The following is a 16772-nucleotide window of genomic DNA, read 5'->3' as shown; positions in this document are numbered from 1 at the left end:
CACCTGCGCAGGATCAAGTCACATAGAATCAGCTCTTTTATTAAGTACAGCAAGTTGAGGCATTTGCACAGGAAATCAACATCTGTTGAACACATAATACAGGGTGGTAATAATATGCATAAAAGTACCAGGAACATACTCATATGCAAGTGTCTTTAGTGTTCTTTCAGTGAAATGAGCTCTCATACAGAGCCAGATACAGTGTAAAGTCTACATTTCGCATTAGTCACAACTTATATACTCATTGCTTTCATTGTTCCACTGTCAGAAAGGGGGAGCTGGAGGTCCTGGATAAAACAAGTGTCTCCATTTATACTTCAGGAATGGGCACAGTGTAAACAGGGCAGTCATTTGTTCTGCATGGAATGGTCGCCAGGTAAACCACAGCTCCTTCTCCTCAATCCTTAAAGCGCTCTGACATTTCTGAAGCCTGCTGCACCCGCCGTCTAAGCCGCAGTCTGCTCTTACATGTCTGCCGCCGGAAGCTCCAGCCCTCCATGGTCATTATCCATCAAAGAAAACAAAGGTCAAAGTGCACAGGAGTAGGGGACCAGAGCAGGACGAGAGGGATAAGTGGCTCTTCCTCAGCAGGTAGGAGGGGACTTGTATACTGATTGATGGGATGAGACCTCTACACAGATTCTGCAGATTGTAGAGGGGCGGGGCTTATAGTATCCAGGGATTTGCAAGGGATGAGGCAGGAGTGGAGATACAGCACAGTGCGTAAGCTCAGGTGTAGCGTGGCATCTCGCACTGTTCACAGCGGTTTAGTGCAGGGTGGTTGAGGAAGGTGCAGCTTTCACAGTTCCACTGGGCGCCTTCAAAGTCCTCGTCCGTCTGGGGCACCCGCTTGGAGGCCTGCGTCCCTTCTGACAAAAAGAAAGAAGCTCATTCACGTGGTAAAACATGCGCACCAGTAATGAAAGTCTGCAACTCAGAGCTGCATTAAAACAAATGCAGTTAATCATTCAAGGGTGAAACTTGACAGAAACATGCATTTACTAAACAGCAGAGCGAATCTTACATCTCTGTCCAAGGTCCTGCTACACAATCAACAGCTGAGCAACCAAACAGGTGCATCGTCTGCCCCTGAAGGTTTTTATCTATATCAGATATTATGATGCTAAATGAACTGCTTCTCATACAGCACCTTCCTACTCTACTCATTCCTTTTGTCTACGCTAAACTATAATTTTATCTAATGTGAGTGAAGCAGCTCTGGGTTCAGTATCTGCTATCAAACTGGAGAAGCTAAGAATCAAACCACCAACTTTCCAATTAGTGAATGGCCTGCACTACAGCCAGTTCTACTTTTGGGTGGGTAGTGTGGGAAGTGCCGCATGTTTGTTTTGGCCAACTTTTTCTCCAGATGCTCGAAAGGGTTTCAGTGAGGTGATCGTGTAAGCTGTGGGGCCACCATAGCACCTTAGAAAAGCTACATAGCATTTTAATTTCACAACAGTGAAATCAAATTTTTATCCACAAAAGTTCAGTTGAGTCTGATATATTATAATGTCGTCACGTTGCCTAGCAACTAACTAACCTAAACTGACCTGATTTTAACGTTTATGTTCCTAAAACCCTTTTTTATAAAAGACTTTTGTTTTAATCTTAAGGCAGTAAAAACTCGTTTATCGTTGAATTACACATGATCTGCTATCACATCACGATGCTGCCAAGCAGAGCACGTTTAAACTGACACATTTTTATGCATCCACAGCACTTTAAAATGATACAGAGCTTTTTATAATTTCACAGCTATCAGCATGAACAGACCAAACAGTAAGAATTAAGACAAAGATCTGAATGAAGCCTCAAATCTGCATCTTGGTAAAATATTAAAATGTGTTTCTGTCTTTCTCTGACTTCTGCAGAAGTGCTTACCTTTCTTTCCAGATGTGGGTGGCACTACAGGACCAGGCTGAATATTGTCATAAAAGTTGTTCATTGCTTTGGGGTCAAACTTCCCTGCAGAGATCAGACAGAAAGCTTTAGTTTGTGCCTGTTTCAGCCAGATGTGAAATCAGAACTGTACCAACAGGCAAACCAAAGAGAGAGAGTCAGCTGTCACAAAGACTCAGTTTACTCAACAACTTGTCGGCCAATCAAACACCTGGAAGAAGACGTGCATCATGCAGGCCTACTTGAAATGTGTTATCCTACTTTGGGAGCATAAAGTAATTGTTGTTGCAATCGTTTGTTGACAAATAATTGGGAATTCCTGCAAGTGTTTTACCATCTATAGGAAAATATTTTTTTCCTCAAAGATATTTTTATTAAATTGAAGCAACAAAAAAAAACAAAACAGATACACACAGAATTGTTAAACAACAAACAAGTAGGCTTCACAATGATTGTTTGAACTGAAATACACATATCTTGTAATTGCTTTTATCAGTTTACTCCCCCCCCCTCCAATACCACACAGTAGCGCTATCCCTCAGGCCAGGTAACAAACAAACACACCAAACTAAAGACAAAAACAAACAAACACAAAAACACCATCGCAAATACAACAGGACAAAACAGAACAAAATAACAAAAAAACCCCCAAATGACTTAAAAAAAAAAAAAAAAAAAAAAAGACGACAAAAAAGGGGGGGGGGGGGATTTACTGAGTAATGCTGGAAGTCGGGTTCACAACCTGAAGGCTGGAAAAATATTTCAGGACTTGCCCCCACACCTTGTAAAACTTGCCAGTGTTATTGCTAATCGCGCGACGGATCTTTTCAAGGCTCAGATAGTACATAAGGTCCCTCAGCCATTGAGCCTGGGTGGGCACGGGGGCACCCCTCCATCTTAGTAGGATCGCACGTCTAGCTACAAGGGAGGCGAAGGAGAGCGTGCAACGCTGTGACGAGGCCAACCGTGCATCAGCCTCCCAGTGGTTAGAAAAATATTTTAAGAACAAAATGAAAGAAGAACTCCAAATAAGATTTATGACAACATGGGATTTTATTGGCTGCTTAGAGAAGGACAAGAATAGTTTCATCACCAAGAAGAAGGACAGCGAGCAGCCGAGGCTGGTGAGACATTTACTTAAAGAACTGTTGGATTTTCTCTGTAAGCAAAGTCCTCGTGTTTGAAGAAGAAACTCCAGGATTACAGAAAAACCATTGAAGCAATTTATGCCTGTACACTGTGTTTATCACAAGGACCACAACAACAGGATTTTCAAGGGCTCCAGTTCTCTGTTTCTGAGCCCATGTAGTCCCAACAAAACAGCTTAGAGCCCCAAATATCGACAGTCATTAAAAACAAATGTTTATTTACAACTTTGTTCCTGATGATTTTCTGATGTAGATATATTTATAGATTTGTACAAACTGAACTACAGCAACATTGAGGATAAAAAAAACCCAAAGCCAAATTATATTTAGAATTTAAGTTGTAAACAAATTTTATGTAAAATGTTTGCGTGTTGTCAAATTAATTTTATCTTTAACGGCTACCGTTTCAGGATAACAAGAATCTCACGATGTGTCATGAATAACATGAGGCCAAATCTCACAGGCACACGAGTTTATCTTGAATTAACGGCACTGATAATCTTGTCTTTGTTAGAAAATTAGGTATCAGAAATTGCCAACTCCTAACGCTGCTGGCACAGGTGAACACGATCGCTGTGATTTGCTGCCGCCCTGTTGAACAAAACGTCTGATCTCACAAGGCCAACATTTATGTCACGGTAAGGGTAATCCGAAAACTTCACATCCACAGACACACAATGTGCCATGGAGTGTGTTGTGGCAGCATGGAGTTGTGGGGGCTGCTCTCTGCAGCATATCTTGCAAGGTAGAGGGTCAGACAAACACAGCAAAATACAAATGAATCCTGAAGGAAACAGTCCCTGAGATAACTGACATCAGAAGGATTACTGCAGAAGACCCCCTCTTAAATGTTCAGTGGCACTGGGCTGACTGCAAGTAAATTGGTCACACTTGTGAGTGTGCTGCCAGAAACACTGTTCCAGCTTCCATCATCATCATCACTCCTGGTAAACAGATAAAGGATTGGAACTAATGTCCACACGCTGTGTTGTAGGCCAAGTGTTTCAACTGAATAATCAACAAGAATCATGTGCCAGTGAAATACTACGCAGGGCCCAGAGTGGGGGTCAAGCACAGATCAGCCCGAGGCCTGCAACGCACCGGCCAGTCATTTCAGAAGCCTGCATCTGTATGCGCTGCAGCGGATACTCGTCCATCATTCTGGACCCGACACTGTCTGCTTCAGGCCTCGGCTCTTTCAAGACCAATGCTTTCAAATAAATCAGAGGCACACTTCAAAGGTTTGTGTGGGAATGCATTTGTGTGCGAGTGATGTGTGCATACCTCTCGACTGCAGTAGATCTGTTTCCTTCAGTGTACAGTCAATATCAATTTGAAGCTGTCTGTTCTGACTGCGTAGTCGGGTCATCTCCTCAGGCTGCAGACAGTAAACACACGAGCCCGTCTGATTAGCCCACTCCCACTCCACTTTCATATTTATTAGCAGTGAAATCAAACCAGTCTTAACACCAGGTTGACTGTCTCAGTGATTATTTTCTAATACTCCTTAAATATGGTGTTTTTACAGGCAACATGTAGGATGTAACAGTCGACTATCACCACAAAGTGGTGGCAATATACCTTAACACCACAAAAAAACAGAAGCCATTCACTGCCAGGTGTTGGACCGGTGAGGCGTGTGCGGCAGGTGAGGCGGGTGAAATTAGATACTACTGCACAAACAGGACAAACATGCACAGACAAGTCCTTCAGTACATCAATGAAAATTAAATCAAGTGAAAACTCTGCAAGGTAAGCAGCAGCTACGAACGTCTGCAGGCGGGGATAACTTGGGAGAATAATCAAGGAGTTCCCAGTGAATAGTCTAAAAAGCATTCAATAAAATCAGTGATCATTTCACAGCTTGCCTTTATAGCTTTGGTCAGTGAAGCAGTACACAAAGACTGACATGAACGAGTAGGTCTACATGTAAGACAAGCACACGTTCAGGCCTTACTCGGGGGATAAGACTGGTGGAGTTGACTCGTCGAAAGCGTCTTTGAAGGGCATCGTATTCCATGTTGTTAACGTCACCCTTTAGCTGCTCGAGTTTCTGCTGCTCCAGCCGCAGCTCCTTCATCAGACGCTCCATCCTCGCCCGCTGGTGGAGCAGGAGAGCTGAAGGGAAACGCACCAAACACAAAAATGATTTTTTTAAAAAGAAAAGAAAAGCTGCAATGCTCTGCTGCGACTCCAATCTGCTATATAAGCCTGAAAGTGATGGTACAGGTAGAGGGCGTGGGGAAGACTACAATCACATGAAAGCAGTGTCATGTGTACTTAACACACGCAAAAGACCAATATGTAGCCTTAAATTTAAAAAAAAGAAAAGAAAAAGGCTGACAATCACCTTTTCTCATCACAACACGCAGACAACCAAACATATTTAAAGATGACAATCAAGCACAAAGCAGTAAAAAAATATCATTTATAAGGCTGGAGGTGCAGCTGCGACCACTGTCCAGACAATGTTGTTATGCTGCTTATATAAACCCATGACAGGTGAGATCTTAAGTATTGCAAAACATAACATATATAAAATGATATGAATATTGAAATATAAGATTTTGATGGACAAACAAAAATAAGAAGCCCTTACCTTGCGTGTAGGCATAGTCATCAGAGCCCGAGCTGGAACGTCTGGGCATTGGCTGAAACTGACTGGTGATAGTCCCCGGTAGAGCGGAGATGGGCAGGATGGGTGCAGGGGCAGCGTTGTGCGCCCCTTGGTCTACTATGTTGAGAATAGGCTCGGCTTCAGTGACGGGTGGCGAGCTCGGGGGCCTCTGAGCCTGGCCTCCTGGGGACACTTTGATTTTGAACGTATAGGCTGACTGCCCCGGTTGAGGGGACGAGGCGGGCCGAGGTCTTCCCTGCATGTACACCCCAGGGTGGTACGACTGCGGACCTGCGCTCATTGCGATGCCCCTCGAAGGGGAGCTGGGCGAAGAACTGGTAGACATGTAAAGTGGTCCCTGGGGGTGAGGAGTGTGCACAGGTGAATTGCTGCGAGGCCGCGGACCCTCCAGAGTAATCTCTATCTGGTTCTTAAGGAGGTTCTTTGTTTGGTACGGCCTGTAAACAGGAGGCTGTTGCTGGGGCGGCTGCTGGTGATGGTAGGGCATGCTGGGAAGAGTTGGGGAGCTAATAGGGAGGAAGACATACTGCTGGTGCTGGGGCTGGTGCTGCAGCTGGGGTTGTAGCTGGGGTTGTGGTTGGGGCTGCGCCTGGACCTGATGCTGTGGGGAGCTGTAAGGTGAGCCGTATGTGGGAGTGCTGTAAGGGGACTGCTGATGTTGATAGACAGGTGCACCTGAGGAGGACCAGGGTGCTGGCTGCGGGCTTTGAGATGGCGAGGGTCGAATGTACAGGGTTGCGTTGGTGTTGTTCGCGTAGTGTCCAGGAGGGATCTGCAGAGCTTGTGGGACGTTGGGTATGCTTTGTGAAAGAGTGACTGTTATAGGGTTCATGGTGTAATGTGAAACAGAAGAGTATGTGGGAGACATGCCTGGCATTGTGGGTGGAGGGGTGGGAGTACTGGCCGAACGGCTCTGATCATTCATGAAAAAAGGATTGTATCCAGGTGAAGGAGCCATGGCGGCAGGGGCTGATAGCGGTTCGGGGTAGTTGGGTCGCTGCGGATCGATGTGACTGTCACTGGTGCTGTGCACTAGGGAGCGCCCTACTCCTCCTGCTCCTCCATTTGATTTGCTTGCATCTGAACCTGGGTAGCCCAAGCTAATGTGTAGCATGTGATTTCGGTTCAGCCGCCCCTCCTCTGGACTGGGATGGAAATCACCATACAGGTATCTGTTACTCTCCTGAGCCAGCAGATGGCAGCAGAGATCCAGGTTATTGTTGTTCTGAGGCAGAAAGGAGAGTGATTAATAGGTATCGATGTTCTGATCATAAATATCTTCTGCAATGTTTTTACGATGCAAGAATTAGTGCAAACACAGCATGATGCACTAATACATATGTTATAACAAGTCTCAATCCAAATAGCAGCTTTCAATATGTACCTGCAGAAGGCACTGTGACACTACCCCCTCTGGGATCTCTGGGAAACGCTGCTTGAGGTCCTGCAGGATGTGGTAGTCGAGCTGAGAGCCTCCCTGCGCCATCCTGAGCCAAAACAGAGAGTCAACGAGCCCAGAGCTGCAAATGTCGAAATAACCGATCTCGTCTCATCCCCTGATGACAAACAAAGCAATCAAATAAATGAACATGGAAATTCCTGCAATAATCCCATCAGGACTGTCGGCCTGCCAAATGACAGTCACACACCCTATGTGTCAGCAGTAATCTTAACGCACGTATCAATTAAACAGTCACTGTGCGGCATGTCATATTGCTTATTTAACCGAATACAGTTAATCCGTGAATGGAAGACACAGACGAAACGAAAACACGGATTATTGTGCCATTTATTCCCATTAGCACACGCGTGCTAAGTAAGGAGGTGGCTGTCAGTCTGTTGTTTGTTTGCCATACTGTTGCACCAAGCAACGACGACATACCAATGCTAGCTAGCAGGCTAGTTATCAGCATCAGTTAGCCTCCGTACATCACTCACATAAACAACCGCACCTGTGCACCCTAAAAGACAGTCCTGCCACTCCTGGAAGACGCTCCGATGTCACCTGTCACTAACGCAGCGTCATAAACCCCTAAACCAGCAATGCGTTTAAACCAGGCTAACTTAATTCAACAGCCTGTCAGCTAAATATGCTAATGCTAACCCTAGCTCGGTCCGGCTGGCTGGTCAGCTGTCACAAGCCCGGGTGTTGATGGATTAGCTAGCTAACTATGCTAAAGCCAGCCAACGTTAGCCACTAAAACGGCTCCATGGCTCTTACCACACGTTAAGAGTCCCCCTCATGTCTCGGGCTGTAGCGGAGTCCCGAGGGACAGCTGTGATACTTCTGAAAAGGTGCGCCGACGTTTCCCGGTTCTTTGTTTGGGCTAAATAACTTATGCTTTTGCATTCCAGCGTCAGGCCCGTGCCGCTGAAGTGCAGAAGTACTAACAGATCAGCCCGTCTATCGCGATAATGTCAGATTTTCCCGGACCAGGAAGTTGTTTAATCGACGTGATGGGCGCTGTCAATAGTGCGCATGTGTGGAGCGTGCGCGCTAAACTGCTTTCAGTATTTTGTCTTGGCACAGGGACACAAATGCCTGTGAATAACAATGTATTTCCTGTAAATACTGAGCCAGTCCCCCCCGACACACACACACACACACACACACACACACACACACACACACACACACACACACACACACACACATTTTCATACAGATATATAAATAGATTTCTATCTTTTTTATTTTTTTTTGCATATTTGTCACACTCAGGCAAATAATAATAGACAGATGGTTTAAATTATTACGGGGAAAAAAGCCATCCAAACCTACCTGGCCCTGTGTCAAAAAGCTTTCCACACAGGGCTAAAACAATGTCTAAGAACTGCAGGCCTCACCTGTTAAGTTATTGTTAGTGTTGATGATTCAATAATAAGGAAGAGAGAGTGGGCAAAAACAGAAAGAGCCACTTCTAACCAAAAAGAACACAAAGGCTCGTCTCACATTTTCCAAAAAAAACCCCATCTTGATGATCCCCAAGACTCTTGGAAAAATAATCTGCGGACTGACGAGACAAAAACTGAGCTTTTTCATAAACAGACCATCATAGCTAGGCTGTTAGTATGATGGTCTGAGCTGCTTTGCTGCTTCAGGACCTGGACGACTGCACACTGTAATTGATGGAATCATGACTTCTGCTCTCTATTAGAATATCCAGCCATCAGCTCATGTCCGGAAGCTCAGTCACACTTGGGTTATGCAGCAGCACAATGATCTGAAGTACACCAGAGAGTTCACCTCTGAATGGCTCAAAAGTGACGGTTTTGGAGTAATCAAAATCCAGTTTAAATCTGATTGGGATGCTTCGGCATGACCTTAAAGAGGCCGTTCGTGCCTGAAAACCCTTTAATACAGTTGAATTAAAACGATTCTGCAAAGAAGAGTGGGCCAAAATTCCTCTACAGTTGCTAGTTATTGCAAATGCTTGATTGCAGTTCTTGCTACCAAGGGTGGCATAACCAGTTATTAGGTTTAGGAGCAATTACTTTTTCCACATAAAGCCAGGTAAGGTGTGCATAAGCTGTGGAAAGCTCAAGACAGAATCCATATGTGTGAGTGAGACGGAGGCAGAGGGAAAGGCGACGCTGCGAGGAATAGAGATAGCAAAGATGCATGAGTTTAAATACCTGGGCTCAACCATCCACAGCAACGGAGACTGCACAGGCAGGGCGGAGGGGGTTAGAGGGGGCTGATTTATGACAAGGGATAGCAACAAGAGTAAAAGGGAAGGTTTAGTGAGACCTTCTATGATGTATAGTTCAGAGATGGCAGCACTGACAACAAGACAGGAGAAGGAGCTGGAGGTGGCACTGGAGGTGGCAGAGTTAAAGATTTTTGGCCTGAGGGACCAGAATGGACAAGAATAGAAATGAGTACATCAGAGTGGAAGCTCAGGATGACCAGCTTGGAGACAAAGTGAGAAAGGAAAAGCTGAGATGGTCTGGACATGTGCAGAGGAGGGACAGTGGATATGTTGGAGAAAAGATCTTGAATATGGAGCTGCCAGGCAGCAGGAAAAGAGAAAGACCTCAGAGAAGATTCATGGATGTACTGAAGCAGAGCAGGCAGAGGGTTGATGTGTTGGAACCCAAAAGAAGAAGATACTTTAACTCTGGAAGCTGAAAACATGTCAAATGTCACATTTTAGTGAAATAAAGGTAGGTGGAATATAAGAAAATTGTAATTTTTTCTACAAAAATCACACACACACACACACACACATATATATATATATATATATATATATATATATATATATTTGTCATCATTTTATGACAACAAACATCACATTCATTTAACTTAATTTCAATCGATATTTCCACTAGTCCACACCCACACGTCCACTGGCTCTGTGCCCAGCAGTGCCCAGCCCATAGTCTGAAATCCACTGATTATGATTAATGTTTTACTTTCTTACAGCACTACCAATAAAGCATAAACAGACCTGTAGACACATGTTTCACAACATTATGGAAATAAAAGACACAAGGGTGTTAGTATTCAAAGCTCAAATAAAGTAACAAAAAAAAACAAAATTTAGCAACAAAGAAAATCTTCATCTTCTCTCCATAAAATCACTTAATTCCACATTTCAGTGAGATTGAAAGGCTCTGATTCTAAAGTGAAGTAACGTGTTTTGTTACTTAATAACTGGTTCAGCCACAGTGACACAAACTGACGACATCAATGCAAATACATACACACAGGCTTTTAATGAAGGGGCTTCAGGTCAACACATCATAATGAGTTTCTTAGTTTGCTCAGGTCATTGAACGGCCTTTAAACTGAAGCATAAAGACATCAAGTGCAGAATGATGAATATATATAATTAGTCACCAGCTCACATGATATATTTCTTGCCCTTAATTTTACGGTCAGGACTGTCACAGGTATTTTCCCTTTGTTTCCACTAGGGGGCAGTGAGAGACGCTCATATTCTGCATCCACGCTGACAGGAAGGCGCCTCGATGAAGGTCTGGAAAAGAAAAATGTACACTAAGGTTTAATTTGTTTAACAGCACAGGAGGATAAACCAGCTTTCCTCATGCTTTCAGGTAATAAATGTACACAAGCCCCGGGCCATGAGACCAGCTGCTGACTGTTGCACGATTACATATAAATCTATCCTTGTTAAGATATTGTGTCCAGTCATGGATAGTACCATAATAACCGTCCCTCGGAGGGTTGTCACCAAGCCAGTGGTGCAGAGTGGAAGCCAGTGCCTGTTATCAGATGACTGGAATATTTTAACTTTGGGCTGTTTTGAATCATTATTATGGAAATGTTCTAAGTCCTACTTTAACATAGAAGAGCCAAATAAAACCACATTGATCTCATGTTATTTGTATGTAACATCAACCCAAATTAGTTATAATGTAGTTCAAGAGAGAAACTGTTAAAAACAACAACAAAACAAACATGGATGCTAACAACCATTCATTCTGATTATTCTGATTTAGACACACGGGGGCACGAGCTGAACAACAGTCTGCTTGTTCTTCTGAAAACAGCACAAACATCTGTTCATGTCTCAGCTGATAAAGGGTTGTTCTGTCCTTTCCGGACCACCTAATTTGATCTCATTTAACTATGTAGGCTGGAGAAAAGGCAGAGGCATCACAGAGTTCATGTCCTACAGTGCATTGCCAAGTCTGGTCAGAACACAGCAATTTCTTCTAAAAATGCAATCATCCAGCTCAACCTGCAGATTAGTACTGCTCTGGGCCTGATCAGGCTGTTGCTCATGAACAGCACACTCTGTTACTTTCCGTTTGCCTTTTGACTGTTTCCAAAGCACAACTTTGTATCATGATTGCATGCCACTGGACTGGCTTGTCTGCTCAGGAAGAAGGATTGCTTCACTTTAATAGACACACAAATATGACGACTCTTTTGGCACAAACACCAAATAAAGTCCTTCTAAATACTATCGGCACACAGAATGAGAATACACAGACAGCTCCGACATGGCTGAGCTTCATCATGACCGAGTGTCAGAGGAATATATTTTATATGAGGCGTGGATGAGAAGAATCAGAGGGTCGCTGAAATGTGTTTTAACTGTTCCAAGTCCTGCTTGTGTGAATCAGCCTGTTTATAAGTGACTTAAATGAAAAGAGACATAAAAGATTTGATGAGTTTTTTTTCCTTTTGCTGAGCTCATGAGCATGTCACATAGTGCTGTCCATTTTTATTGAGTGGACAGGTGTGTCCATTCAGCAGCACATGGCACAGTTTTGACCCGGTGAGCCACTTTACAGAGGTTTCAGCGTGGGGGCGCGGGCTGTACCACCATGAAATATCCATAGGGGAGTCTGAGTTGTTGTGCTGCAGCAGCTGATGCTAAGGCCCAGTCTCACTCAGGTTAGCTGTCCTTGCAGTGCTGATTAGTTGCCACAGCTGTGGTGCTATTTAAAGCAGTCCCCTTGTTGTCCCTAATACCCCACCGGACTCGGAAACAGAGGAGGACCAAGACCCCAGTGCCCCGAGAGCTCACTGAACAGTACCCCTGACCAGCTAATGCTTTAATCTGGGCAGGAAGTGCAATGAACATGTGAAGTCCATGTGATCATTCAAATGCAAACATCAGTCAAAGTCGAGACACAGATACAACAATCCAAAGTTCGATGCCTGCTTGAAGACGTGCAGTGACCTTGGCAAACTCTCTGTGTTTATTATCTACACTGGGCACTTTTGTTGATTTGTATGCACCGGACGAGTTAACACAACTTTCAAACAGTCTTAATGTTGTTTCCTCAAAGGACTCCTCGAGCTTTTTTCCAGTTCTTTCTTTTCCAGAGGCACCGTGACTCTCATGTTTCACTTAGAAGTGCAACACTAGCCAGAGTTTTAGCTCTTCGGTTTGGGGGGTGGGGGGTCCAAAATATCAACACCTCTCACATAGTCACAGTGTAATTGCTAGAATCATGAAGCTTTCCTACATTTTTGGCATGTCCAAAAAGTGGATATGACCAAAGCTTTGACTCTTCAGGCAAAGACAATCGAGCAGCATGATCAGCAGAGCCTTTTGTGTGCAGCCTCTCAAAAACTGTCTGCAACATTCCTAGAGTGCTTGAATGGGGACTTAACTTTGTGCACTTTCTGCCGGATGCCTGTGTGGTCAGTGAGTCAGCAGCTGTGCATGGGGGCATTAGAGCGGGCTGTCTGCAGCCAGGTTTCTATTTACATCCATCTACAGTGAGAGAAACACTTTGTCACCTCAGTTTAAAGAAGAAGGCTTATCAGCACTACCATGGAGCTGTTATTCAGTTATTTGACTTAAGATAAGTTAAACAGATGCCTGGTTTCTGAGCGCATGTGACACACTGAACAACTGGATTTGTGTTGCTCTTGGCACAACAATGTCAGCACCAACTGTCACTGCATAGCATACTGACAGCGACATCTAGGTCATTTTAGAAAAAAAGAAAGGGTAAGCTGCTGTCCCTCTGAACTGATAAGTCCTGAATCTGCGCTGAACTGGATAACGAGCAGATAATTATAATCTGTCTGCATTTAGACTCCAGTTCTACCAGACAGTCCAAAAGAGCTGCTCTTATCTCAGCAGTTCGTCCTTGGTTAACAACAACAACGATAATAATAATAATAATGATGATGATGATGATGATGATGCAAGGTACTCATTTTGTTCATTCTAAAAACAAAACAAAACAAAAACGTTAATCAGACAAATTAATAAAAACCGAAAAACTGCACAAAAATGATAACCTATCTATCTGTTGTCATTGGTATAAAATCACAGCAATAATTAGCTCGCTAATTACACTTTGGTAATGATCTTTTCATAAATACATAAATAATAATCTGACAAAAGTAACGCTGTGTCTGTAGCCAGAAATCCTCCAAAACAATTACTGTATTTATTTTTGTTCATCTTAAACAAAATTAAAAAGAAAGGCTTCGAGATTATTTATGCAGCTGTGAGTAAATGACCGGGATAGGTCCGCGCGTGCGTGCGTGTGGGAGCGCGTGCGGGGCTGAACAGCTGAACCTGCAGCAGGCGCGCGCGGAATGCAGTATCCGGTAGAAAGTAACGGTACTTTTAAGGAAACTGCTCACCAACAGGCAACCAGCAACCAGAAGCCAGTCGAGGTGGTGGAAGCGGCCGCTCCTCGGATTGTTCCGCTTGGTCTCACTTTAAGTTTTGTGGCTTCCCAGAGGAATAAGAAATCAAATAAATCAAAGCAGGAGGACGAAAGCACTGAAGAGGTAAAGTCTGGTTTCATCATTCTGTAGCACGAGGGGGGATTTGAAAAGACCAAAGTGTGTGGTTTTTAGATTATTTACCTACACCCTGAATTAGGATTAACCAACTCTTTGGTTTACGCCATGCTCATTAGTGTGGCTAGCCTCACTGCTTAATAACTGTTTTAAACGTTACTGAGGTTAGAATCAGGCTTTTATGTCATGATTTTGCCAGCTGTGTACAGAAATCACACTAGCGTTTTTACTTTCGCTGGTGTTTAAATATTGAGAGTATTTATTACAAAGCAGGTTATTTTTATTTATCAGCAGCAATAGATTTATAGTGGATTTCTTTCAAAATCCCTCTAAATTGGATTTTAAACAGTCAGAATATGGCGTGAAAATCCACAAAGGGCAGCAAACACTGTCACTGTCTGACTTTGGCATTCACCTCTTAAAATGAGGGTGGAAAATCAAATCAGCCATCCCTAAATCAAGCTACAATCTACCAGATGCCCTGGCTCCAGCATTGTGTTGTAGGCCTAAAATCATGCTTGGACTAAATTGGTAACTATAATTGGTTCAATTAGCCACTCTCTGCTATAATGTAAAAGTGCGTAGAATACTTCTGAAGTCGGGCTGAGCCCACCTGTGAGGCCTACAGTGATCCGCCTCAGTGTGGTGACTGTTGGTTCAATGGCAGAGCTTCTGATTAGCTGTGCCGGGTCACAGTGAGATCTTCATATCTGAGTCTGAAAGGTATTTGGGGACGCTGATACACAGCAACAGTTTTAGTGTGGGGTGACTAACAGTCCAAACAGCTCTCATTCATCCAGTTGTCCTGCTCTCAGTTTGGCCATTTTGTCGAGGGTCTGTGGGGCGACATGTGGGTGCCAGCTTGAGCTGTGTCCAACTGCCTATCAGTCATCAGAAATAGTCACGATCACATGCCCTAGATCCACAAGTGGGCTATAAATAGGGGCCGGCAAGCTTCCATTGCACTCTTTCTCCAGATACTGAGTAACAGCTCTGTTTGAAGTGGTAAAAATGTGACAATGCGGACAGACAGTAACTGCGAAATGTAGCAAAATGACAGTAAAGTACTACGTTGATATTCAGCTAAAGGATGAAAAATAAAATTGGACAAAGATGGAAATGGCATTAAAATGATTCATTCAAAACACAGATTAATAAAAAAAAACTTTAAAATTAGGATTTTAATCATGTAAAATGAATGTAGTCTGCCATGCTGTCGGCTAAAAGGGAGCACTTATGTGCAGCACTACATGGCAAAGGTTAACAAACCCCTCCTAGCATGTATCTGTCAGCTCAGTTTGAAGCTTTTATTCTGCTGTGTCGATGAGTGAGTTGTGTCTAAACCATTTGTCTTTGTGTGTTTAACAGCAGATTCTTAAAAACACGTTTGGTGGAATAAAAAGGTTGGTTGGTCATCAGTGTTTGAACCATGACTTGTGTGCTTTGCAGGTGAAGAACTTTAAACAGAGTGTGTTTGTCGGCCTGTCACTGTGGTACAAACATGACTGAGGTGGCGCAGGTGGCAGCTGTAGATGCCCACGACGTGGAAGATAAAGAAAGCGATGTGACAGCCAATGACGTCGAGGGTAGAGGTGAGAGAGCATCCACAGAAGATAAAAAACCTCGTCGCAGGAATGAAACAGCGAGCAATGAGACCGACAAGACACACGTGAACGGCTTGGAGCACAAAGAAAAGAAAAATGAGAGCTCGGGAGATGTTAATGGTGTTTCACAGAAGGAGGAGGACGAGGAGGAGGAAGAGCCTGAAACAAATGAAGACCAGAACATTTCTGATGTGGCATTCAAAAAAGAGGTGAGATGAAAAACACTGACAGCATCTTTACATTTCTGGTACCATTTTTTCCCACAGCTACATCAATGAACTCATCATTTTTTCGACTGTTAAACCACAGAAACTCCTCAGATCCAGAAAGCCGGTGGCAAGAAGCTACGTGCCAAAGCTCAACAAAGACAAGGAGAACGTGACGAGCAAATTTGAGGCCATGCAGAAGGCCAGGGAGGAGCGCAGCAGGCAGAGGAACAGGGAGGAGCAGCAGAAGAGGAAGGAGCAATACGTCAAGGAGAGAGAGTGGCATCGCAGGAAGCAGCAGGTCAAAGACTGATAACCCCACTAACCTCCCACTGTGATCTGCATGGCATGATGAGGCATGGCGCCGTGACAGAGACTGCCGGTTTGTGAGAGAACTCATTTTTTTACACTGCACCGACATCTGTCACATCTCATGTATTAACCTGCTAAACGTTTTAGATATGAGCTCATTTTCAGTCAAACTGGCCTGTGCTTGTTGTTAAAGTGACCTTTTATAAAAAGCCATCTTTAACCATATTAATATGCACTGAAACGTTGTTATTGCCAGTCGTGCACTGAACAACTTTCTCACCACTACTTTAAATTCAGAATTCACCATATATCAAATATCCAGTGGGTCACATGATAGTGAAACAGCAACGATGCCCGAAATGTTTGAATCCAGTGATCAACTAATCAGATTAGTCAATGATGGTAAACTGCTTTGAATTGATTTAATATATCACCAAAACGTCATTGATCCATTAGAAAAAAGCAGACATCACAAATACAAACATACAGTCCCCACTGGGAATGTCAGAGATCAAGAATTCCAGGGTTAAGACGGCTTTTCTTCCTAATCGACTGCGGTGAAATAAAGTGATACGGTGTTATGTGATTATCAGGCACTCAGACAAAACGGCCTTCCTGTGTACTGCTGTGCCGTAGCTGGCCAGGCTCGGACACCTGCACTCATCCCCTATCTGTTCAACAACACGACGGGCCAATCAGAGGCCTGCTGCA

General features: G+C 43.8%; 2 protein-coding genes across 2 annotated transcripts; one reads left to right on the top strand and one right to left on the bottom strand.

The window, feature by feature from the left end:
• Nucleotides 1-18: 18 nt before the first annotated feature.
• On the bottom strand, nucleotides 19-8158 carry tab3 (TGF-beta activated kinase 1 (MAP3K7) binding protein 3). The gene is made up of 7 exons (XM_063465857.1): nucleotides 7910-8158; nucleotides 7073-7244; nucleotides 5650-6913; nucleotides 5008-5168; nucleotides 4335-4428; nucleotides 1885-1968; nucleotides 19-869 (listed from the first exon to the last, which is right to left on the bottom strand). Exons 2-7 carry the CDS (start codon nucleotides 7172-7174, stop codon nucleotides 730-732), a joined length of 1845 nt encoding a protein of 614 aa, XP_063321927.1. The 5' UTR covers nucleotides 7175-7244; nucleotides 7910-8158; the 3' UTR covers nucleotides 19-729.
• A 7282-nt stretch (nucleotides 8159-15440) lies between these two features.
• On the top strand, nucleotides 15441-16106 carry LOC134621307 (uncharacterized). Its single transcript, XM_063467730.1, has 2 exons — nucleotides 15441-15752; nucleotides 15853-16106. Exons 1-2 carry the CDS (start codon nucleotides 15441-15443, stop codon nucleotides 16060-16062), a joined length of 522 nt encoding a protein of 173 aa, XP_063323800.1. The 3' UTR covers nucleotides 16063-16106.
• Nucleotides 16107-16772: the final 666 nt, after the last annotated feature.

Source organism: Pelmatolapia mariae, linkage group LG23, assembly GCF_036321145.2.
Source record: "Pelmatolapia mariae isolate MD_Pm_ZW linkage group LG23, Pm_UMD_F_2, whole genome shotgun sequence".
In the NCBI taxonomy this organism is placed as follows: domain Eukaryota; kingdom Metazoa; phylum Chordata; class Actinopteri; order Cichliformes; family Cichlidae; genus Pelmatolapia; species Pelmatolapia mariae.
The sequence above is the reverse complement of the archived record's forward strand: the minus strand, read 5'-3'. Positions and strand labels throughout refer to the sequence as shown.